Source organism: Triplophysa rosa, linkage group LG8 (assembly GCF_024868665.1).
Source record: "Triplophysa rosa linkage group LG8, Trosa_1v2, whole genome shotgun sequence".
NCBI classification, from domain to species: domain Eukaryota; kingdom Metazoa; phylum Chordata; class Actinopteri; order Cypriniformes; family Nemacheilidae; genus Triplophysa; species Triplophysa rosa.
Window position 1 is genome coordinate 10439867 of NC_079897.1, and position 25001 is coordinate 10464867.

At 43.1% G+C, this 25001-nt stretch overlaps 1 protein-coding gene across 1 annotated transcript in view; it reads right to left on the reverse strand.

Annotated features, from left to right (window-relative positions):
- LOC130558320 (A disintegrin and metalloproteinase with thrombospondin motifs 16) overlaps window positions 1–25001 on the reverse strand; it is an 83744-nt gene that overhangs the window by 18174 nt on the left and 40569 nt on the right. Inside the window, exons 12-18 of the mRNA XM_057340674.1 lie at window positions 17255–17403; window positions 16988–17160; window positions 14350–14480; window positions 10782–10905; window positions 9936–10180; window positions 6811–6949; window positions 5162–5288 (exon numbers count right to left, since the gene is read on the reverse strand). Of these exons, the coding sequence (XP_057196657.1) occupies window positions 5162–5288; window positions 6811–6949; window positions 9936–10180; window positions 10782–10905; window positions 14350–14480; window positions 16988–17160; window positions 17255–17403 (1088 nt within the window). The remainder of the gene's footprint in view (window positions 1–5161; window positions 5289–6810; window positions 6950–9935; window positions 10181–10781; window positions 10906–14349; window positions 14481–16987; window positions 17161–17254; window positions 17404–25001) is intronic.

The following is a 25001-nucleotide window of genomic DNA, read 5'->3' on the forward strand; positions in this document are numbered from 1 at the left end:
CGCATGGATCCTGCGAAGGTCAGGGCCGTTTCCGACTGGCCGACACCTGTCTCCCGGAAAGCGGTCCAACAGTTCCTGGGTTTCGCCAATTTTTATCGGCGATTCATCAGGAACTTTGGGCAGGTGGCGGCTCCCCTCTCGGCATTGACCTCCACTAGGAACAGATTTGAGTGGTCAGCGGCGGCTCAGGCTGCGTTTGACGAACTTAAGAACAGGTTTGTCACCGCACCTGTTCTGGTCACCCCTGATCCCACTCGTCAGTTCGTGGTGGAGGTTGATGCCTCGGAGGTTGGGGTCGGAGCGGTCCTCTCCCAGGTTAGTTCGCACGATCTGAAATTACATCCCTGTGCGTACTTCTCTCACCGTTTGTCCCCTGCAGAGCGAAACTACGATGTCGGCAATCGGGAGTTGTTGGCAGTGCGGTTGGCTCTGGGAGAGTGGCGTCACTGGCTGGAGGGCGCTACCGTTCCCTTCATTGTGTGGACCGACCATAGGAACCTGGAATACATTCGGTCTGCGAAACGACAATGCCAGGCAGGCTCGTTGGGCACTATTCTTTGGACGTTTCGACTTTAGCTTGTCCTACCGGCCAGGCTCCAAAAATGGTAAACCTGACGCGCTGTCTCAATGCTTCACACCAGCAGGTGATCCGCCCGCTCCTCCTGACACTATCCTCCCTGAGGGTCGGGTGGTGGGGGCGATTACTTGGGGAATCGAGCAGCGCGTTAAGCGAGCTTTGGTCGAGGTCGAAACGCCCCGAGAATGTCCCTCGGGTCTGCTCTTTGTTCCTGGATCGGTCCGCACGGCGGTCCTTCGGTGGGGCCACTCTTCCAGGCTCACCTGCCATCCAGGTGTCGGGAGATCGCTGGCTGCCATCCGCCAGCGGTTTTGGTGGCCAGCCATGAAGGAAGACATTCACCGGTTCGTGGGGGCGTGTCCGGTCTGCGCGCAAAATAAGTCTTCCAATGCGCCTCCCGTTGGTTTGTTACGTCCGCTACCTGTCCCCTCCCGCCCTTGGTCCCATATTGCCCTGGAATTCGTGGTAGGTCTCCCGTCGTCCAGTGGCAATACGGTGGTCTTAACCGTGGTGGACCGCTTCTCTAAAGCGGCCCATTTCATCGGCCTCCCCAAACTCCCTTCAGCTAAAGAGACGGCCCAGGTTTTGGTGGACCAGGTCCTCCGTATCCACGGTCTTCATGAGGAGGTGGTTTCGGACAGGGGTCCTCAATTTATCTCCCAATTTTGGAGGGAATTCTGTCGACAGATTGGTGCGTCCGCCGGCCTGTCGTCCGGATTCCATCCCCAAACCAACGGGCAGACCGAGCGCGCCAACCAGGACCTGGGTAGGATGCTCCGATGCATGGCTGCCCACAATCCTTCCACCTGGAGACAGCAGCTGACCTGGGTTGAGTATGCTCACAACTCGTTGCCGGTATCGGCGACCGGGATGTCTCCATTCATGTGTTGTCTAGGGTACCAACCCCCTGTGTTTTCTTCCCAGGCTATCGAAGCGGCGGTCCCCTCTGTCCAAGCCTTTATCCAGTGCTGTCGACGCACCTGGAAAAGGGCCAGGGCAGCGCTAGTCCGGTCCCAGGATCGCACCAAGCGCACCGCAGACCGTCACCGCCGGCGGGCCCCTAGATACGTATGTGGGCAACGAGTTTGGCTTTCTACCAAGGACCTCCCTTTGCGGGTCCCGGCCCGCAAATTGGCACCCAGGTTCATTGGACCGTTCCCCATCGTCAAGGTCATCAGCCCGGTGGCGGTCAAGCTTCGATTGTCTAATCCCTTCTGTTGTATTCATCCTGTTTTTCATGTCTCTAGAGTCAAACCTGTTTTGTGTTCCCCCCACACTCCCCTGTTTCCTCCCCCATTCCCCTCCCCCCACCCTTGATCGTTGAAGGCGCTCCTGCTTTCAAGGTCAAGCGGATCTTGGACTCTAGACGCCGTGGCCGGGGATTCCAGTACCTAGTGCACTGGGAGGGTTATGGCCCGGAGGAGAGGAGCTGGGTTCCGGCTCGGGACATCCTGGACCGCTCCCTCATCGACGCCTTCCACCGCAGCCGTCCCACTTCCGCAAGCGCGCCGGGAGACGCTTCAGGAGGCGGGGGTACTGTCAGGTCCCGGGTTTGATCTTCCTATTCACTGGCTTGTTTTCCTCCACTCTACCCTTCTATGTTGCGCAGATGATGCGGCTTGGCAATCAGCCGAGCGGCTCAGCAGCGCACACCTGTTACTCATTCTCCCTTGTCACTCTGTCCCTTTATATTCTCTCTCTTTTCTCTGTTTCTTTGCTGTTGCGTTGTTTGGTTATCCCCGCGCTGGCCTTCCAGCTTTTCTACTGTTGGATTTACTGTTTTTTCTCTAGTCTAGTTTTCGTGCGTGTCTTGTGGCTGAAGTTGGTTCCTGAGACGGATTTACTATTCGGGACCCGACCCGCCTTTCTACTCTCACCTCTGCCTGGGATTACGAGTGTGCCTTACCCCTCGGACTCTGTTTGCGCCTCGATTGACCCTTGCCTGGCTGACTACTCTCTGGATCTACCCCTCGGACTCTGTTCGTGCTTCGAGTGATCACCCGCCTGTTTGACTCCGCCTCTGTCTTCTCCTTGAACTTTCCCGAGCTCGGCTCGGTCGTTATTGTTTGTTTCCCTTGTGTTACTCATCCAGTAAAAGTTTTGTTGCTAAGACTGTATCTGCATTTGAGTTCAGTTCTTCCGGTTCTGACAGTATTATACAAATATGGCAATATTGTACAGTATTCAGCACCTGTTTAAAATTGCCTTACGAGCCACAATGGTTACAAACTCTCTCTTTCTGCGATTTTCTTTGCTTATTTAGGTTAGTGGTTTAAACTAAGTTAGAACTCTTTGTTTATTATGTTCTTTCCTTTGGCGTCATTAATTTTCCCTTTTCTCTTGGGTTGACGTTTTTTTTTTCTGTTGTTTATTCAAATTGTTAAAGGGGCGATGAGTTAAGACCACAATTTTAACCCGAACTTTTGTTGTATAAGAGGGAATCGTATTCAAGCGAACATCCTTTGTCGGAACTGAAAACGCACTTGTTACTGAAATTACAACTGTTATTGACACCAAGCTCAGCGAACGGCAGGTCTTGGAATGCACCTATCTATGACAGGTTGAACACCGCCTCCACAGAAAAATATCAACGACTACTTCTCTAGCCCCACCCACTGGTTCGCGCACGACAGTACTGAAGTAACACAAGTTGCACGGAACCAGATTAAAGATCATGCCATTAAAGATCGCTAAATATTGTGGAATCGGTGTCTGGTTGTGCAAGAACACAGTCGCTGCATAACCTTCCTTCGATTCCAACATTAGTAATGCGTGGTTGAAGTTTATTTTTAAAGAGGTTCCAGCTCACGTGGGTAAAACATTACCGCGGATTCCTTTGTGAAAAAGGCAGAGGTTGACGATGGATTTGCAGAGAGACTAAAATTAAAAAGCAGGCCTCAAAACCCGGGTAGAAAATAGCCTATTACTTATTTATTTTGATGTTTTTGAATGTAAAAACCATGCGAACGTCATAAGTAGATCTCATACAACAGTATAAAACAATAAACAAGCCCAGTTCATCACACCTTTAATATTTATACTTTTTTGCTCCTTTATTAATATCAATTTTGTAAATATTATTTGATATCATAATTTCATTTTTGTATATTTATCACACATTTCTTTGGCATTTTGTCGTCAGCATGTTGTCACTTGCCACCAGCATTATTTCACAATTTTTACCATAGTGTAAATGTTGCTCCTTTCAACCCTAGACCATGCCTTATAAAAGGTTGTAACAATAACCATGTAGTGAAAATCTGATATTGTGACAGCCGTAGTTCACATTTGTTATTTTTTATTTTACTCGGTTACATGCATTTTTTATTTATTTATTTTATTTATTTACTTTTTTAAATGTTGTTATATTCAGATATGTAAGCAATTTAAGTTGCATATTTACATGGGACAGGCGTTTTGGGTGTTGGGATGAAGTATGGAAAATGAGCGCAGCATCTCAACATTATCCCTGAAGTACAGCCAGCTGTGTGTAGTGTGCTAATGATGGCACACAGATGTAGATACTTTGCAGGACTGAAGTACATGATCTTCCTCAAGGATATGTATAAGAATAAGAGAGCAACAGACACAGAGAACAAGAGATGGAGGAGAATTGGAGTGCCAAGGAAAACACTGCTACACTTGGGAAACAATCAGCACGCTATCAAGCAGATTTTACGGGAGTTTCAGACACTTTAATACATTTAGGCCAGGTCGCGAAGAAACCGCATTCGGGTCATGAGTTTTAGGAGTCTCTCAAAGGTAATACAGCACAGTTAAATTAATCTCCGCTGAGCTACTGGCTGTAAAGATGTCTCTCTCTGGATATCTGGGCCCTCGGGACACACTTCACCATTTCTGTGAACTGGCGGCCATTTTGGCAGATCTGGCGTTAGTGTCATTCTATAATCCCGCGTCTACCTTTCCAAGCTGTCGAACGTTATTGGGAATTACGGTTTGCAGACGCAGTGGAGAAAGCGGGCGATAGATTGCTCCTCCCAGGGGTCCCTGACTAGACTTTACATGCGAGACAAGAAAAATGGGCCTGCATGGCGTTGCCAAGGAAACGGCTTTAAAAATATTATTAAGAGTCAGGAGAGAACAGGGGCAGTGAGGTCTAAAATCACATGCTCAAATAATGCGCAGTAGATCAGTGGCATAGTAGTATCAAACTACTATAAGCAAGTCTTTGAAGAAGCAATGTTAAGGCATTATGGGTGTTTGCCAGGGTGTGGCTAATGTGTGTTTAGTGGTTGTTAGTGCTATATTGGTTGCTAGGTGGTTTCGACCTGTTCCCAATTTTCTAGAATATTCAGGGCTGTGTCTGAAATTTCACCCTATACCCTCATTCACTATTCCCTACATTTAATAAGCGAATGAAACAAGTAAATTCATTTGAAAGCGCTGCGGGCACCATCTTCTGCCGAGTCGAGAAAATTCACCAGAGCGAGACTCACAATGGATGGCTAGCGGCTAGCTGTGAGTTCACATCAGTTGTAAATGCATTATTACATGAACTGAATATGCATTATGATTTTGGATATCACTACAAACGGATGTCAGAAAACATGAGCGTGGCGTTACCTTGGAGGGCATGGCTGAGTATTGCAGGACACCACACCGGTGGCGGGTCGAGTTCGTGATATACAGTACGAGGTGTTCACCTGAACTTTCAGATCCTTGTAGCATACTGATTTAGTAACCATCTGACCTGAGGAACACAAACAAAATATTGTTCCAAATAAACAATATTCTTCCATCTTGAACTGTCCTCTGCTATAATCCAAAAGATACATTTATAATGCTCTGGCAAATTACTTTGTGTTGATGAACTGGTTGACTGTTGACATCATTAATAAGCACTCTTGGACTCAAAGCCCATGTTGTTTCAGTGTTTCAGAGTTAGTCTAGAGGGCGTTTGACCTCTGGGTTAAAGGACATAGTAAAGCAGGTATTGTTCACCTTCAGATGCCTCTCGCCTCAGGCTGTCTGCACACCATTACAGAGCTGTAATCTCAGGACTGGTGTTAAAGGGGAGGAGGGAACAAATGATGGGAACAGACCTGGGCCTGGTGGCTCACCTGAGGGTGAACTACGAAGGTTATTGAGTTACACCTGTGATAAGGAAGCCGTGGGTAGCACCTTTAACCAACAGCATCCATCACCAAAGTAACTCTTGAGAAATGGGTTTAGGTATAATAATGCTATTAAGGTTTACATAATGATGTCAGATTGATTGTGTAATTCACTTAGATTGATTCATAGTTAATGAAAAACAGTCCAGCCTGTTTTTTTTGGTTGGTGTATTCAGAAAGATGTAATTTCATTTACTACCCATATAAAATGGTATGGAGCCAAATCACAATGTGATACCATTGGAAAGGCAGTATTGCAATACAATTATGTTAAAGATGTTAAAAACTCTAATAATTGGAAAGTTGTTGTTTTGAGTCGTGCAAGGCCCAAAAGGGAAAGGTGAAGAACAGTGTATGGGTCAAACCGAGTTGGGAGTGCTAAATTTGTATTGGTGGCTGAAAGCAAATCAAATTTGTCAAAGTATTTAACAAATGAACACGCAAGTAAAATAACTTTGTGAATAAAAGGGAGTTTTGTGTGGGCTTACCCATTCCTGAGCAGTACACTGAACCCAAGGTTGCTCCAGTGAATACTGTCGCTGTAACGTATTCGCACGGCCCCTAAATCCTGTTGTTCTCGAACCAACACCCACTAGCGTCACAGGCCGGGGGGCAGTTTAATGTTTTTACCAAGCAAATGGTTCACAAAACAACAACTATGTTTCTAATTGTTAACATCATGTCACATTGCATAAAATAAAATTATTTTCAAACATCATAAGCGTTGTTTGGTTACTATGAATTTGATTTGTTTTGACTTCTGACCTCTGCATCAAAAGCATCTTGTGATTGCAACAAGATGCTGAATCAAATGACTTTGGATATTAAAATGTTTGCAAAACTCCTGTAACCCATAAACAAAGAGCAGGGGCATGTTTATTAGTGGCCGCGTTATATAATAACAGTGGTTATGTCATCGCCTGGCTCTCGAGCTAGTGGAAACACAGGTCGGATGTGAGAGCGCTCGCCTGCCTGGTCACCAGCACCATCTTTGTGGACAAAAGCCAACAGATGCTATGTTCAAAGGTTATCTCTGAGCAGATATGGCTTCAGGAAAAGATCAGGCATGTATTGACTGATCAGCAGACTATGCGGTACCTCCTGCACAGTTGGCTGAGCACTGCGATCGAATGATGGCCCAGGTGTAGTTGTGTTTGGGTTGGTTCCGCCTGTCTGTATCTTCCTTGGACAGCGTGTATTCCCACAGAATGCCCGGGTTCCAGCCCTGCTGAAGCACCTGTGCGGGAAATCAACATGGCATCAACAATATAGGCATTTAAATTTAGTCATTTAGCAGACGCTTTTATCCAAAGCGACTTACAAAGCAACTATACCTGTTGAGGGAAAGAGAGAAGGTTAATCTTTTTTTTCCCATTTGTCTGTCAAGTATTCACAGAAGAGATGGGTTTTAAGTCATTTTTTGAAGGTTGTGAGAGATGTGGTTGACTGGACTGAGTTAGGAAGACTGTACCACCGGGACGGAGTTGTGAAGGAGAATGAGCGAGAAAGCGATTAACTGCCCTTTTGAGAAGGCAATACAAGATGCCGCTCATTTGCTGAACGCAGTTCTTGATGGGGTGTAGGCAGAGGTGGAAAGTAACGAATTACATTTACTTGTGCTACTGTATTGTACTTGTACTTTTTTAAGTAGCTTTTAAAATGTGTAATTTTACTTGTACTTAAGTATGATTTGTGTGATGTATTGTACTTCGTTATATTTAAAATCACATCCGTTAATGAGTAAAAAAAATAATGAAAACATTGCAAGGAAAAAAACGCGACTGGAAATTACTCCAGTGAATAATGGGCGCGAGTTACCAGAAGATGCGATGGAGACGGAGAAGTTAGACTTTCGTAGTGCACCTGTCCTAAAGGTGAAACCCCATCGAACCCTTACTGCTGAAGACAATGAAGTAAACCCCTAGCCATATTAAAGCAACAATTTCAGCTTCAAGACAAGATAATTGGATGCTGTGCAAACCAGACTTTATAAAAATCCTTATGTGCAAGAATGTAGAGGTAAGATAACTAATATTTGTTTAAATAATGCTCGTACCCTTGTTGCATTGGTAACTAACAAGAAGTCTGGACAGTTTAGTAAAAGCCACAATTGGTGCATAATGCTATATTTTTAATATATAATATATATATATATATAATAATTTTTTATATATATAGCTATATGCTATATAGAGTTTATTCCCGTTTTGTAGATGCACGTTCACTGATGTGTCTGCACCACATTTATGCAGTGTGAATGGAACCGAACTGAACAACTTATGCTTTAATGACATATTTCAACGTGCATCATATGTCTCTCTCTTCTGTAAGCGCGGGGTAAGAAAGTCACATGAATATGCTTGCTATTTCATGCGTTTTGAAAAGCCTCGCAGCCCTGCCGTAAAAATGACCGTGTTGCCAGATCATATTGTTGAAAAGAACAGGAAACAATGACAAGCCCAAAATAAACCTACAAATCGACACATTTAATAAGGCAAAAAACCACTACGTGCAACTGTTCACTTTATTAACTATATAATGTATATGCAGCTTCATAAGAAAAGACTTGACAACAAACGCGAAGCTCTTAAAAATATGTAAACATGGCAACACCACGAGAGCGTGCTGTGACGCTCTAAACATAATCAAAACACAGCGTCTCTGTCTGTATTCTAGTTAAAATTGCCTCACTTTACAAGTCTTTGGCTGAAAACAGCAGATACGTATCAGACGGATTAAACTCTTGGGATTCATGTTTCTTGTTAACTGCCATCAACGGCAAAAATGTTGCCATGGTAACGATCGGGTTACATCTGTCAATCATCACATTTACTCTAATTCCGTACAAACGTGGAACCCTGCGTGGAACGATTTATACATGGTTTCACTTCTGAAACTTAGCAGTGTGTACCATTGATAATTTATTAAGAAAATAAGGCTTACAATCGTTTTTAAGGTTTCATTTTGCTTCTGAAGAAAATGTATGTTGATTTAAGAATCGTTAATATTTCTGCTAAACAAGACAAAAAAATATTTATTTGTTGCAGTGCACTCGTTTTAATGTATAAAATTAGACACCATGACTATTGTTGGTGTTGCACAAAACAGGTCCCCTTCCGCTTTTAAAAAGTAACTAAGTAACTTTTGCTTTGAGTAAATATTAAACAAGCTACTTTTTACTTTTACTTGAGTGGATTTTTTGACTGGTAATTTGACTTGTACTCAAGTACAATTTCATCAAAGTAGTAGTACTTGTATTTGAGTATAATATTTTTGTACTTTTTCCACCTCTGGGTGTAGGAGTGTAGGAGGGTGTGAAAGTATGCCGGTGCAGATCCAGTGATAGTCCTGTAGGCAAGCATTAGTGACTTGAATCTGATACGGGCTTCAACTGGTAGCCAGTGGAGAGAGATGAAAAGGGGTGTCACATGTGTCACGACTCTGCTCTTTCTTGTCATGGATCTCTTGGTCTTGTGGCAGAGTCGTGGCAAAGCCTTTGGTTTAGTGTGAGAAAACCATGGGGTGTTTATCTTTTGACACTCCATGTGTTTTCTGTGTCTTGTCATTGGCCCCGCCCCTCTCGTTTCCTGTATTGCTTCCCTGCTGTGTGTCATTACCCTCACCTGCCCTGTGTTATTATCCTTCGTTTGTCTTCCCTTTAAAATACCCTCATGTTTCATTGTCTTGTTCGGTATGTGTACAAGACAATGTATGTGGTGTGCTTGTTGGAGTGGTACCTTGTGTATCATCGTGTCTCGTACCCTGAGTGTGATTCCTGGTTTCCTGTTCCTGAAGTTCTTGTCAGTCTAGTAAGTATCAGTTTAGTTAATGTCTTGTGTTTATCCCAGTTTATTGTTAGTTAGTCTACGTCCTGCTATTATCTTGTTGAGTTGTTATACCCCATCGTGGGTCTTTGTTTTGTGTTTTTTGTAATAAACATTGTTGTTACCCCTGAACGCTGCCTGCAATTGGGTTCTTCCACCAGAACCCTGACAACATGAGCCCTGTTGGGCTGTTGGAAGACGAGGCGTGCTGCAGTAAGTTACTGGCAACTAGCTGCATAACTACAGCAAAATTGGTAAGTAAACAAGTAATAAATGTAAATGTAATTTAAATGTACGTATGCATTTATTTGTTTATGTGGTGTGAATTATACACAATATAGCTAGTCAGCAGGTACAGATAACTGCGGTGAGTCAGGATAGTGGTTTATTAGGATCTACCTCAAGCACCAGAGTCTCATTAGTGGGTCCAGTAGAGGTGAAACTCTCTGGACGATTGTAGGGTCTCTTGTAGTCAAACACAACTCCAGCGATTGGGAGTCTGCCAGGCCAGTCCACCGTCCAGCGGCCGTTGAGGTAATATTTTCTCTGCAGATTCCTCACAGCCAGGTAGGAACTGGAGGAGTTGAGCTCAGTCACACGAATGCTACGAGCTCCAGCTGGTATGGTGACCACACGGTAGTACTCTACGGAAGAAAGAGATGTCATGTTTAAGCAGAAATCAGTTTGAATGTATTTGAGTATTACAACTGTGAAATGTCATTGTTTTGTTTAAGCCAATCAGTCTATTCTAATCCAATTCATTTTGTTCCAGGGTAGTCAAACAATGCAACGGTTGTCTCAAATTATAGGTACTAAAGTTACGTTACACACTTTCTGAAATGCAAAAAATGTGAACAGAAATGAAACAAAGAAATGTTTGAAAAATACACATTATATTAATTTGTGTGCGTGACGATTTTGGCTTAGTCTATCAAATAATTATGCCGAATTTTTAGCAAAACATTGGGGAATAAGTGGTCTGTCACTAGGGGTGGACGATGACAGTGCCCAAGGGTCCATAATCGTGCCTCACTTGTTCTAAGCACAGTCCAATTTCACAGAAGTAAAATCATTAGCTTAGAAACAGCAAGTGTTAGAAAATCGTCTGCTGTCTATAAAAAGCTCTTTAAATCAATCACTTCTTACTCCATCATTTCAAGTATTGTAAGCTGTTGACAATGAGACAGTTGTAGGCTCTAAGCCAAAGTTTCTGCAGGTGCTGTGAGGCTAAAGATAGACACGTACGACTCAAGTAATGTTGTTTGGTGTATTGTCCTTTGTACATCTTGCATGTGGAGTTGTCGCCTTTGCAGATGCCACACATATCCGGCACGGCATTGGACCCAAGCACCCTGTCACAGCCCACGCTCTGAAAACACACATCATGACCTCTCAGCAACAGCGGTACTAGAAATAAATCACTGTAATCCATCTTTAAACAGTAATGACAGTTCAGTGTGGGTGGAGCTGATGCTGAAAGAAAACATGCTGTATTAATAAAGAGCTACAGGATAAATTCAGCATCCATCAAAGCAGAGGTGTAAAGAGTACCTGAAAACCATACTTAAGTAAAAGTACAGATACCTTGCAGAGAAAATGACTCCATTACAAGTTACAAGTCACCAATTCCAAAACGACTTCAGTAAAAGTCTTAGAGTATCTGATTTTAACAGTACTTGAGTATTTTACTCATACTGAATGTATAGGCTCAAAGCAGCACTAGTCCTCAACACTTAAGAGACACGTCAGTGAAAAACAAGAAACAGTTGATTTGTGAGGAGAGCAATCGCATTTATTTTCTTAAATCATAATAAGACTGAACACCTCAAAATTGCAACAAATCATGGTCGACACCATAACCTACGTCATTACAAACACCCAAGTCCAAGTTAAGTAAAATTAAAAAGTCAAATCCTTTTTGCACTGGACATGCTGGTTTGGGCCTCATCGCCAGCTGCAGTCATGTCCTCATTTCACATACACTGTTAGCCCTTACCTGCCATTTCTACAGTAATACATTGGCAACAGTGTTGCCAGCTAGTTACTGTAGGTGTTTTACAGTAAACTACTGCAATGGCTGTTTGAAGATACAATAATAAAGAATCTATTAACGCACTTAAGTCACACAGTCTTAGATGAACAAGTGTAAATAACAGATGAACACAATAAATCTGTCAAGATTTCACCAGAGGAGAATTAAACACAAACATCAATAACATCTTCACATATTACAGACACCACTTTCACTTTATTTCTGTCATCTGTGTAAGATCTTATTGAGATTTAACTCTAGTTCATAGTGGTTCAATTATGTTTTAAGTCACCATTATGGCGATCAGTGTTTGCTTTGGTTGGACTCTTTGACTTTCTTGTAGCTTTAAAATGTACACTTATACAATAACACTGAAAGGGACTTTACAGGAACCGCAACTTTATGTTTGCTTAGTAACTGAAGATACATCTGAAAGAATTCAATCATTAAATAATAATAATATAGCATTTAAGATTTATTAAGATATGTTTGGTAAAGTGATTACATGTTATAATGGAAAGATCTCTGTCAGAAAATCTTTCTTTGCAATTGAGACACAGTTAGACACTTGACATACAAACCTCATCAATGGTGACAAACAATCATGAATGAGTTTTGTACTATGTACCCAGCATGCATTGCAGCATGAAGCTGTTCAGTTGATTGTCACCATTGTTGAGATTCATATGTGAATTGTTCATTTCTCTGTGTCCGACTCATTCTATAGGTTAATATTTTGTCTATATAGTGTGAGAGCACTTTTGAAAATTGAAATACTATACATTCTTTTTACTGGTTTACATCACTTCATGGCAATAGTCCCACCATATGGTCAAATTTTGAGCAAACATGTTTAGAGCACATTTAGGAAGAGTTAGTTTTAAAAATAAGAGCTTTTGTAGATGTGTGACCTACAGTAACTAGCTGGCAACAGTGTTGCCAATATATTACTGTAGAAATAGCGTGTAAGGGCTAACCGTGTATAAACCACCAGCGATTGACTTCTACCTGATACTGCACTCATATTCACATAAAGAAGCCATGTTGACAAGTTTTTGTAAGTTAGGGCAAAATCCACAAGATTGTAGTACCTTCATTGCCCTGTAAATGGCAATATTAATTATAAGATAGGTGCCATGCAAAATGTAAAGTGTAATTGCATTAGTCATTACAAATGTAGTGGAGTAAAGAGTACATATACTTGTTCAAAAATGTAGTTAAGTAGAGAGTAAAAGTTGCTAATATCTTTAATACTCAGTACAACTACAAAGTAGCCAAAAAGATACTTAAGTAAAGTAACTAAGTACATTTACTCCAATACTTTACACCACTGCATCAAAGCAATATGCAGAAATCAAATATTCTTCAGCTGAATTGGTAGATGACATGAAATCTAAAACAACATTTTGCTTTCATAACTATTGTGGATGCAACATTCGTGTTCCACTTTACTTGAGAAAAATCATTTGTCGCACCACAAGACCACTTAAAATGAGTTAGAACTTGACAGAAGTGGGACCTTCACTTATACATTCATATACAGTACCTTTAACCTGAAATCTTGATCCATGGATTTGTCCATGGACGTATAGTCAACTACCTACATACTTTTCAAGTTAGCTGACGTGTTGTATATAAACCATACTTTTTGTGATGCTGTCAAAACAGCTCAAACTTTATGTCATAGACTCGCATATAATCCAAATCATGAAACTGACAAATCACTTACATGACACATCATTACTGCTTATATAAACTAAATCCACTGAAGTATAATTTTTCTGCTCCACTGCAATTTATAGCCATTTCATACTGAAACAATTTTTCTTTTATAATATAAAAACAGATTTGAAATGCTGTCAGTGAAATGCACCAGACAGAGTCAAATTCAATTAAACAGAATTGCAGTTGGCTCTCTTAATGCAAAAATCCAAGCGGTACTAAATTGATGTCTGTCCCAGAACACAAGTCTCTGAGGACAGACTTTTTTTTAATTTCTCTGTTTTCTGATTGGTCTTAAGCAACTCTGTGTTGAAACATTGAGATGAAAGACACTGTCGTTTTGTATCTCAATGGGAATTTCCACGGCAGTAAAAACCAAAAAGCCAAGTGCTGTGAGAATTCCCAGCATGCTATAGAGTGAACGCTCTTCAAAAGCTTGTAAACCTGTGTTTCTGATGATAACACACAAACTGTGTCAGTCCATTACCAAAAGAAAAAGAGCCAGCGGCATCAATACCAGTGCTGAGAGACACTTTTATTATAGGTAGTGATTTATTACGACTCTGAAGAAGCCTTTGGAAAAGAAACATCTCTCCACATAATATTTTGTATTCACCATCTTTTCTGGTTTAAAGAATTATATGAAGGGTTATAATCACTGTTCAAATCCCAGATCTTGTTTTCGTTTCAGTTTTTTTTGCTCAAGTTTTAGACATATTTGATTGACACTGACTGATTTTCTCTTTTTTTATTTATTTCATTTATTGCAAGCAAAATGTCATTGCATGTCACTATCAATTACATCATTAACTTGACAATCTGACAATAATTTTGATGATTCATTTATTAATTAAATAGAAAAATTAAGATATAAGTAAATGACAACATTATCTAAATCTAAAGTGAAGTGCTTTCACATATATCACAGTTTCCCCGTTCCTTGTCTGTGGACAGCCTCATCTTCACCATAAAATCGACTTGTCAAGCTGATAAATCGCAATCTAGGATTTTGAATAAAGGTCATAGTTTAAAACAGCATATGTGACATGTCATTCTCACCTCACAGATGCCGTCAATGCAGACATTCGAACTGTCTTGTGTGCAGAGCGTTCCATCTCTCACTTTACTCGAGAGGGCAAAGAAGAAGTCGTAACCTTCAGCAAAGCAATAGAGCTTACACACATCCTGATCTAAAACAACAACACACGCACAAGATATATCAAGCAGAGTTTCAATAATAATAGAATAAATTCTTCTTTCATCAAAAATGTTCTTGTGAATAATATTCAGAGATCAAGATTTTTCAGTCTAAAGATTGCTTAATATATCGTATTAACATTTACCCTAATTGGCTTAAAACATGGGTAGTTAGTTTCAAACAACATTTGAAGTTAGAAGGTTATAAAAAAAGTTTTGATAAAATTATTGACAATGTTTTAACCTTTCCTGATATATTATTGCAAAAAATACCATCAGACATTCTTATGCCGTTGTCAGACTAGAGTTTGGGCATGCAAAATTCGTTCGGACGGTGCTGCAAAAATGGGCGGGAGCGATCCTTTTTATCTTTTACATTTCTTTACCAAGAGGTCACGCTGTGAGGTTTTGATCTTCTATTGGTCTTGTGCACTCACATGACGAGAATTTGCAGAGTTCACCAAACTTGAACTTTGCTGTGCAGCGAAATATCTTCGGACACACTTGAGTTTCCGGTCTGTCGCATGCGTATGAATGGAAGTCAACGGAGCGAAAAGGCCATTCATACAGAACGCGTTTTTCCATTCCAATGCGCTACTTTTCCTTTGTTTTTCCATGTAAACACGCATTTGAAAGACGTGCATGACCGTTACGCTTATGTCTCACGTCTTTTGCAGCACCTTGCACATGAGTGCCGCGTTTTTAAGACGCCGTGTCAAATGAAAAGAATTTAAACTTTTACACGCAGCGCTGCTCATCAATGCCAGTTCCAAAGCAATGGACCAATCAGAAGAATTTGGAGGCGGGGCAAGCGTTGCAAGTTTCTGTTTACAGTAGCAAGTTGGCATGAGTTGGCGGAGACGTCTCGAGACCCTCGCGTTCTATGCTGCACTTTTTTAAAAAACATTCCTGAGCGCTGCGTCTCGCGTTTTAGATGCAAAGACGCGTTCTGTGTGAATGGCCCCTTACTCTATTAACCTAAACCCATACTATTATTAATCCATAGGAAAATGTTTGTTCAAGTAAGTTGCCGTGTTTGAAAGTAAGCAGTCTGCCAAGTTGTAAATCCGAAGGTGAATGAATAAAAAAGTTATTGGCTTGGAAAAAAGGGAGTCGACTCTGAATCACGCAAACGAGTCGTCACTAGTCCGATTCGCGAACCGCCGCGTATTTACGTCTTTTGCGATTTACGCCACGGATTTATGCCCTGCCTACGTTTTGCTAGGACTGCCCGCGAAAACTTCACTCTTCTCCCCCAAACACTGTAGCTTGTGAGCCTCATTCGTGGTAGACCAATCACAGCAGACTAGACAATCTGACCAATCACATCAGACTAGGCTAGCGAAAAGGAGGGGATTAGACAGATGAATCGTGGAACGAATCATTTGAAAGTCAGTCAAGAAGTAAGGTAAGAATAACTGCCTATTATTACGAAATAATAGTGTACATAAACTTGTTGTTGGACACTCCATAAACCAAAGTAGGACCTTAAAAATCCCTAGTTATGTATTCTTTAAGTAAATGTTCAGGTTGTACCACAATTTTTTTCTATTCTAGTCTGCATTCTGACTGGGAAGTTTAAACACTTATTTTTTTCAACACATTCATACATTATATACTGTATACAGTATAGTTTTCACTTTGGGTCAGTTTAATTGTTGGTCCTGCAATTGCATTAATATCGGTAAAGCTTAGATTTACATATAGGTTTAGTTTGAGACTTTAAAGGGATAGTTCACCCCAAAATGAAAATTGTGTCATCATTTACTCAGCCTCATACTGTTCCAAATCTAATATAGTATACATTTCTTTGTTCTGATGAAAACAGAGAAAGAAATTTGGAAGAATGTCAGTAACCAAACAAATCTAATCCCCCATAGTATTTATTTTCCCTACTATGGCACTAAATCAGAATCCAGACTAGAATAGGCATGAAAATAAAAATTGTGGTACAACCTGAACATTTACTTAACCTTTTCAAGTCTATATCAGCATTGATGAAATGCTGACAATTTGTTTCAGTTTCATCTTATAAGAACATTCACAACTATAATTGTTTCCGTCTATAAAGGAATGACTCATGTACAAAGTATTTTTAAAACATAAATATGACACATTTACATGTCCATGTGTTACAATTTTAAGGTGTAACAGTAACAAATTGTAAAAGAATTTAAGGGGTATATATTTAATCTAAATATCAAAATTTTGCTTCAACAGTATAAATACTATATGTGACCCTCATAATCTAATTAATTCTTCTCATTATGGCTTCAATCTTTGACATATGGTCTTACTCAGTCAATATTATTATATCAAGGATATATTTTTACAGAATATACTTCACAGTATATAGGATGATTTTACAGAGAAAATCACAAAAAAATGACAGGGTCAGATTTGTTTTATCAAGACAGTGCCAAAAGCACTGTACTACCATTTAATCACCAGTCAAACTTTCCCTCCACCCTAACCAATGATCAAACTCATATTGACCAACCGTCCACATGTGTGTAGGGTTTCCATTTGTAGTGCCATCCACGAAAGGGCTTGCTGTTGAACTCAGCACACTGCACAGCTCTGAAGTCCACAGTGTTGTGAGGACAATCATCAGTGTTACACAGTTTATAAGAACGAGATGAGCCCTCACAAAACCTGCCGCCATACATTGGCCTGACAGAGGACAAAACACAGGCCAGAAATTAATAAAATAATATAAACGTAACTCCAGTCTCTTGCAATCTTTGTTGTTGTGGTGTGATTGTACCTTGGGTTGATGCAGTATCTCTCCCTGTAGGTCACTCCACTCTCACAGGTCCTAGAACAGCTGGACCATCCAGACCAGGATGACCACTGACCATGAACTGGCATTGGACCTTCATCGCCCTGCTTTACACACTGGCCACGACGACACCACTGAAAAACACACATTAGTCCGATTGCTAACACCATTCAAGCTCATGCTGAGTACCGTTACAACTTATGAGTAAGTTACAATTTAGCCTAGTTTTGATGTAAAGGGGGACAAAGTTGCAAACTAACGCACTACTAAATAGTTTTGCATTGCACCATTAAACTTAGGCCCTGTTTACACCTGGTATTAAGATGCGTTTTGGTCGATTGGATCACAAGTGGATGACAATAAATACGTAAACGGGGTGTGAAACTTTTGAGCTTGTCCACTTTCAACCACTTCTAGAGGTAGTCGAAAACGCATTTGATCGGATTGTGCTTGTAATGTAGACGCTCATGTGATCGAATGCGTTCGAGCAGCTACTGAAGCCCGCCTACTGATAATGCGTCCTGGCCAGAAAGGATTTGAACTTTACCGACTAAGACCTAAAAGGTTGGTTTAAAGGCGCAGTTCTTAATTAACAGCGGCCACTAGCGTTGTATTATAGATTTGCCACGAATCGCTCAGTCCAAACACGATGGTGGCCACCAAAGTACAAAAAGATGTCATTCTCAAGTTGACACAGGGAAGAGATTTTGCGGGCATTAGAAAGACCGTAGAAAGAGCCATGTCTTATGTATTACATAAAATAAAAGGTTTGTGGATTTTAAGTTTAACAAGAAGGATAAAAGTCAGGCAGGAGCTAGGACCTGTGTTAATGTTATAAAGACTTTACAGCGGAGATGCGTTAGGACCGGCGGTACTAAGGCTTTTAGCAGATACAGTATACTCACAGATATCTATGGAGATACTTTCCAGCAGAGAGACGTTGGAGAGAAAGATTGTCTAAAAATCACCCCCGAGGAGGTTGCTTTGATTCGGATCAGTGTGTGAGTACAATACTAACATACCAAGATATGTTGTTGTTTTAATATTAGCTGTGTGACAGAGCAGTTTTAAGCGTCATTGTTTATCTGGAACCGCTTTAATATTGTACTCGTCCAGATAACGTTACTTGAGAGAGAGAGCGTGTTGGAGCTGACACTGGAGAGCGAGCAAGAGCGTATATTACTCTTTTACTCAATGATGAATAAACCCCTGCAGCAAAACCTAGTTAGATGTTACTCCCCAAGCCTTGTCTCATCGTTTCAGCCAGAGCCAGTGGCTTGCTTTCTCTGCTTCCTCAGAGAGCTCTTTGGTGGATCTTCTCAGTGTGGCTCCCCGTAGTCCCAGGTCCTTGAGCAGGCATGATGTTGCTCTGCCCACAAAGCCTCTGGCTCCCACCTCAACCAGGTACAACCTCACACCCCATCCACTTTCTCTGCATTCCGCGATCAGGTGTGCATACTTCGCCTTCTTTCTCTCGTAGGCAGCTTCCAGTCCCTCCTCCCATGGCACTGTCAGCTCGATCAGTATTGCTGACTTTACAGCTGCAGACCACAGCACCACATCTGGTCTTAAGGTGGTGCTCCATATCTCCTGTGGGAACTGGAGCTGCCTTCCCAGGTCTACTTTCATCTTCCACACCGCCCCTGGTGTTAATAGCGTGGCGGGTGATCTCTTGCTGATATGCCTTGCTGGTATGCCTTGTGGGTTCCCCCTGCCTGAGGAAGTGGATCTTGCATCGGCTCACTGATGGACTCTGGTTGTTTGCCTCCTGCCGACTTTTTTCCAGCACCTCTGCCAGCTTCCTGAGCACTTGGTCGTGCCGCCATCTGAGCCGACCCTGTGTCAGTGCTGTCTTGTAGCCCGACAGAACATGCTGGAGTGAGGCATTGATGGTCCCACAGAGGTCACAGGATTGCTCTCTTCCAAGCCATTGGTGGAGGTTTTTTGGGCTCGGGAGGATGTCGTATGTTGCCCTAATGAGGAAACTGAACTGAGCCTGTGGCAGTTTCCAGAACTCAGCCCAGCCGATTGCTCGGCTCGCGACACGCTCCCAAGTTGTCCACCGCCCCTGCTGCCCCTGTGCTACAGACCTCACTCTGAGCTCCTCCTGCTCAATCCTGGTGACCTCTGCAACAACAAGGTCCTTCCTCTCCTTCCATGGGTGGTTCGCTCCATCCGAGGCTTGCCCGCCCTGTCTGGACCATACCCACGACTTGTTGATGTTGTAGTCTTCCCATCACCTTCTGCACTTCCTCCTTAGCCCTCCATTTCCTTCCAGTCTCAACTCTGGCATTTGCATCAGCCACTGCCCTGTCGGAGGACTCCCTTAATTCCATCACCAACCTGGCCTTCTCCTGCCTCTAGCCCAGGTGATGGATTTCAGGGGTAGCTGGAGTGAGTTCCATCTATACAGGCCGGCAGCTGAGAAGCACCGTGGTAGGCCGAGCCATTTGCGGATGAAGGAGTTGACTTTTGCCTCCATCCGGCTTACTGCTGATGAGGTGACTTCGCACAGCTTCAGAGGCCACATCACCCTTGGGTACAAGGTGAAGTGATAACACCACACTTTGTACTTTCCAGGTAGCTGGCTTGCATCGATCTTGGACAGGCCTTCTGACAGCTGCCGAAGGATGATTTTCCCCATATCCTTGTCTGAGAGACCAGCTTCCCAGGCTTCGGATGGGCTGATCAACGATGCGGGGGATGTCTTCCCCGCTGATGGTGAAGGTGAGTCTGTCATTTCTAGTGCTGTACTGGACTCAAGTCCGGACTCGAGACGTTTTTTTATGATCTCGGACTTGTCTTGGACTCGTCTTGGACTCGTTGGTATATGCACTCAGACTTGTCTTGGACTTGGTCATTGGTCTCACCAAATGTTCTAGTCGGTCTCGACCGAGTCCAGATATATATTTTTTTTCTCCTTCAAAAAAAAAACATTGATAGAGCATGCTTCTTGTCATCCGAAAACTGTTGTAAAGAACGAGAGCCGTGCGTGTTCATAAGTTCTCTCTTCACACAGCAGTTCAGTTCAGTGTGTGCTGTTGGTGTAACTAAATAACTCCGGTATATTGGTTCAAGTCCTCGGGACTGTCATGCACGCCAGAAAGTGAAGAACTGAATTAATTTGTGGGTAATATTAAGTGTTTACGGGAGACGCTAAACGCGAGCAATTCAGGTGAACTGGTTCGACCAGTTCACTTAAAAGAATGAAACGGTTCAAATGAACGATTCGTCTGCAGTGCGAAGTGAACAGCATCAATCATTCATCAGGCACGATATCAGCGAGCAGCGGCATAATAAAATTTGGTTTTACAAAACAAAGAATTTATCGACAGTGCGCTTAAAAGGAAACTTTTTGCAACAAAACTTTCTCCGAAACCTCTGGGACAACATCCAATTTTGTAAGAAACCTGCAAAGGCATCACAAAGAGAGGTAAGTTAATGCCATGTTTCAGAGTTAGCATTGCATTTGAGTATTTTTAGAAAGTAGTTAGCAGTTTAGAAAGTAGGGCTTAAAGATAAGATTGATCGTATTTTTATTGTCATTCCGATATGAAAATGTTATTTAAGTATGGGCACCGAAACATGCTTTTATACGAGCCGTGGGGCCTCTGCTCTTTCTGGCAGCTTCTCTATCGAACATGCACGAGCACGGGCAGGCGCACACACACACACACACATGTCTGGTTTACTATCTCCGTGGGGACAGTCTATAGGCATAATGTTATTTAAACTGTACAAACTGTATATTCTATCCCCTATCCCTAAACCTAAAGATCATAGAACACTTTTTGCATTTTTAGATTTAAAAAAAATATTGTTCTGTACAATTTATTAGCTTTTTTGCCCATGGGGACCTCAATTTTGGTCCCCACGGTGACACGAGTCCCCATGTGTTGGTGTGCATTCAGGTTCAGGTCCCCACCGGGATATACAAACATGAACACGCACACACACGCACACAGGTGTTAAAAAGTTCCTTAAAAAAGTGGGGGGTTTGGTTACTTTGGGGGACACTAAGTCATAAGTTCAAGAATGGGAATATATTCAAGTGTTTGCTGGTTACTTGTTACATTTTCTATTGGCAGAATAGGATTGTTACACCTCAATAAAAAAAATGTGAAGATACACTTCGACTTTGTGACTTTAGTGCTATACCTAAAGTAAATAAAATTTTTCTCTTGCATGACAAAAATTCTCAATAGTTAAGTATGTGGTCTTGTAGTCATGATTTTTTTCTGTCTCTGTCTTGACTGTCTTAATTGGACTCGGTCTTGACTTGGACTCGAACCTCTTTGGACTTGGACTTGACTTGGACTCGAACCTCTTTGGACTTGTTGTTTTGTGGTCGATGTCGGACAACGGAGGAATAAAGTTAATTATGCCATTACTACTTTTCCCTGGTTGTTCCTCTGTTGTCTGTTGTTGATCACGGAATGGGACCGGGTTGGACCTGCACGGTTTCGGCAGGTGGGGCTTCCTGGGTCGCGGCTCGTGGGCTCTCCCTATTCTTCGTGGACGTTGCTCAGTGGCTTTGGTCGGGGTCACTGAGTGCAGCTATTACACGTCAGAGGAGATCTGGCCCTCCCGGCTGAGCCTGGTTTCTCCCGAGGTTTTTTTTTTCTCCATTATTCATCATTGGAGTTTGGGTTCCTCGCCACAGCACAGCAGAGCAGTGCAGTATTGGCTTGCTCACCGGGAGACTGCATTTATTTATTTATTCATTTATTTATTAGATATTATTTATTATAATGATCTTGCTTGGTCTATAAACACCATGCACTGTGCTGTGTTTTACCTTTCTGTGTTTTTCTAATTTGCTCCTGTAAAGTTGCTTTGGAACAATGCACATTGTGAAAAGCGCTATATAAATAAAATTGAATTGAACTGAACTTGTCTTGGACTCGACAGCGGTGGACTTGACTACAGCCCTAGTCATTTCTCTCCCCCTTTCGCAGTGAGAGGCTCCTTGACTTCTGTGGCTTGAACTTCATCCTGGCCCAGGTGATCAGCTCATCCAGCCGCTTAAGCAGCCTGGATGTGCATGGGGCGGTTCGTAGCAGGCAGGTAATGTCATCTGTAACAAAGTTCAATGTAGGGAAGGAAGGAGGCGGGAACCGGCGAACATTTAAACAATAAACTTTAATCAAAAATAAACAAACAAAAACACGGAAGTAAAAGGCCGGCAGCCACCTCACGGTCGACTGCCGGCCACACAAACATAAATAAAACTTAACATTTCCGGGCCCGGTCCTCTCTCGTCGGCAGTCCCGTCGCTCGTCCTCTTATGCTCCCTAGCTCCCCGTGAGGCATGCGGGACCGGTGCGCGTACAGCTGATACTCATTATCACTCACGCCACCGGCCCCGCCTTCCTGCCCCACGGCTCTCGTCCCGCCTTCCTCGCTACATACCCCCATCGCCCCTCACAGGCCGGGGGGGTACCACCGCGCCTGTGCTTACTCCCCCCCCGGGGGGCCCTCCTTGAGAGCCCCAGCGCCTGGGGGTACGCACCGACGAGACGAGAGAACGGAGCCGGGAGCACCCGGGGAGAGAGGAAAAAAAATAGTCCGGTTCCCCGACACGCCGTCGCTCGGTCCTCAGCCAGCCGATAGGCTCTTCCTCGCGGTGCTATGCTGTGGTGCTGGACGTTCGGTGGACGGCCCGATCCGCCTCCTGGCGGCCGGCAATGGCTCCTGGCTGAGGGCAGCCGGCATTCCCGAGCTCCCTCCATGGCCGCCATCCCACCTCGTCCCAGGAGCACGGCCGCGGGCTCACCGTCCCCACCGAATCCCATCATTCCAGCACCACGATCTCGGGCAGCCGCTGGCGGACGCCCTCGTCCGCGCTGCCCGAACTCCTCAGCACCGCGAGGCCGCTCAGAGGCGAGGGCTCTTCGACAGCATGTCCCTCCTTCCTCCCGGGTTTCGGCACCAATGTAACAAAGTTCAATGTAGGGAAGGAAGGAGGCGGGAACCGGCGAACATTCATAAAACTTTAATTCAAAATAAACAAACAATAATCCAAGAATAAAAGACCACACAAACATAAACAAATTTAACAGTTTCCGGGCCAGGGTCCTCTCTCGATGGTCCGGTCGCTCGTCCTCTTATGCTCCCGAGCTCCCCGGTGAGGCATGCGGGGACCGGCGGTCGCACAGCTGACACTCGTTGCCACTTACCCGCCTGCCCCGCCTTACTCGCCCCACGGCTCTCGCCCCGCCTTCCTCGCTACATCATCCATATAGCTCCTTAGGGGTGGGAGCCTCTGTCCTGCAGGCAGCCGGACCCCACCCACCACCTGCCTTGCCCCGATCAGGATGACCTCGAACGCTGCCACGAAGAGGATGGGGGAAATGGAGCATCCCATTGTGATCCCTTCTTCTAGATGTTGCCAGCCAGTGGTGGCTTTCAGTTAATCCGCAGGTCACATGCGTTCCGAACCGGAGAGCACGATTTGTATGGATGACGGATCATCCCGCAATCCGTTTCACCACGATACCGCAGCGGAGAGGAAGAGGAAACGCGCATTGTAGAGTTGTTTGTCCTTTTAGGGCTGCTGTACAAAACATGGCGGCTAATTCAATGTATGTAGGGCCGCTCTGTATGTAGATATAAACAGCTTATTCTAAGGTATTACCTCTGAAGAAATAGTTTTGTATATTATATTGCATTTCCGTCAATAGATCCTCCTAAAAATGCCGTATTGTTCCTTTAAAAACACAAAACGTATTAAACACAGTGTTTTTCGCAATTCCAGATTTCTAACACACACTTCATGCGGTCTTGCGGCTGTCAAAGCAGAAATAATAACCGCTGCTTTCGGTATGTTTTTCTATCATCTCCGCTCGCGTTCATATGTAAATTGCATGTGCTTATTTCGTCCATTCGATCGAAAGATCAGAAAAGTCAGATGTATTAACTCGCCCATGAACCCTCCCCTCGAAGAAATCAGGACAGAAGTGAGTTGAAAGTGGACAAAAGAGATGGATTAAAACACCAGGTGTAAAGGCCATGTGTCTCATTCGTCCACTTGTGATCCGATCACCCAAAACGCATCTTAACACCGGGTAGAAACATGGCCTTAGTTGAAGTGAACTTGACATCTAAACAAAATATTAACAAGCCTCCGAACTGGAATAATGGCTGGTAGACTGACTAAACTATTATTAATACTAAATAGTAGACTGACTACACTAAATTAATAAGCTCGCTTACATTTTAAGAGAGAACACTATGTGAATAACTTACTTTGTTAGCATCTCTTCAACACAAACATGTCCTGTTATTTACATATAATACAACCTAATGTGATTTGCATGATTAATGGAAACTTATTTTTATTATGCGAGGAAAAAAATTGAATCAAAGACTGAATTCATGACATTTCAACTCAAACCAACCAATCAATTACTCATCCTCATGTTGTCCCAAACTCTCTTATTTTCTCTCTCCTGTGAAACACAAAATGTGACATGTATTGTATACTGTTACGTCCCAGGACGTATTTGTTTGTGGTGTGTTGTTTTTCTCTTTCTCTCTCTTGCTCTGGCTCTCTACTTGCCAGTAGGAGGTAATGGCCACCACGTGATATCAATGATTGGCTGGTGATACCGATTGGAGGATGAGAGGGAGCAGCAGAGTTTTAAGCAGCACTTCCACTACAGAAAAAGTGGTTGTGTGTGTGTGGAGGCTCTGTTCCCCATGTTGGTCAGGGGAGAGTCTTTGTAAATAT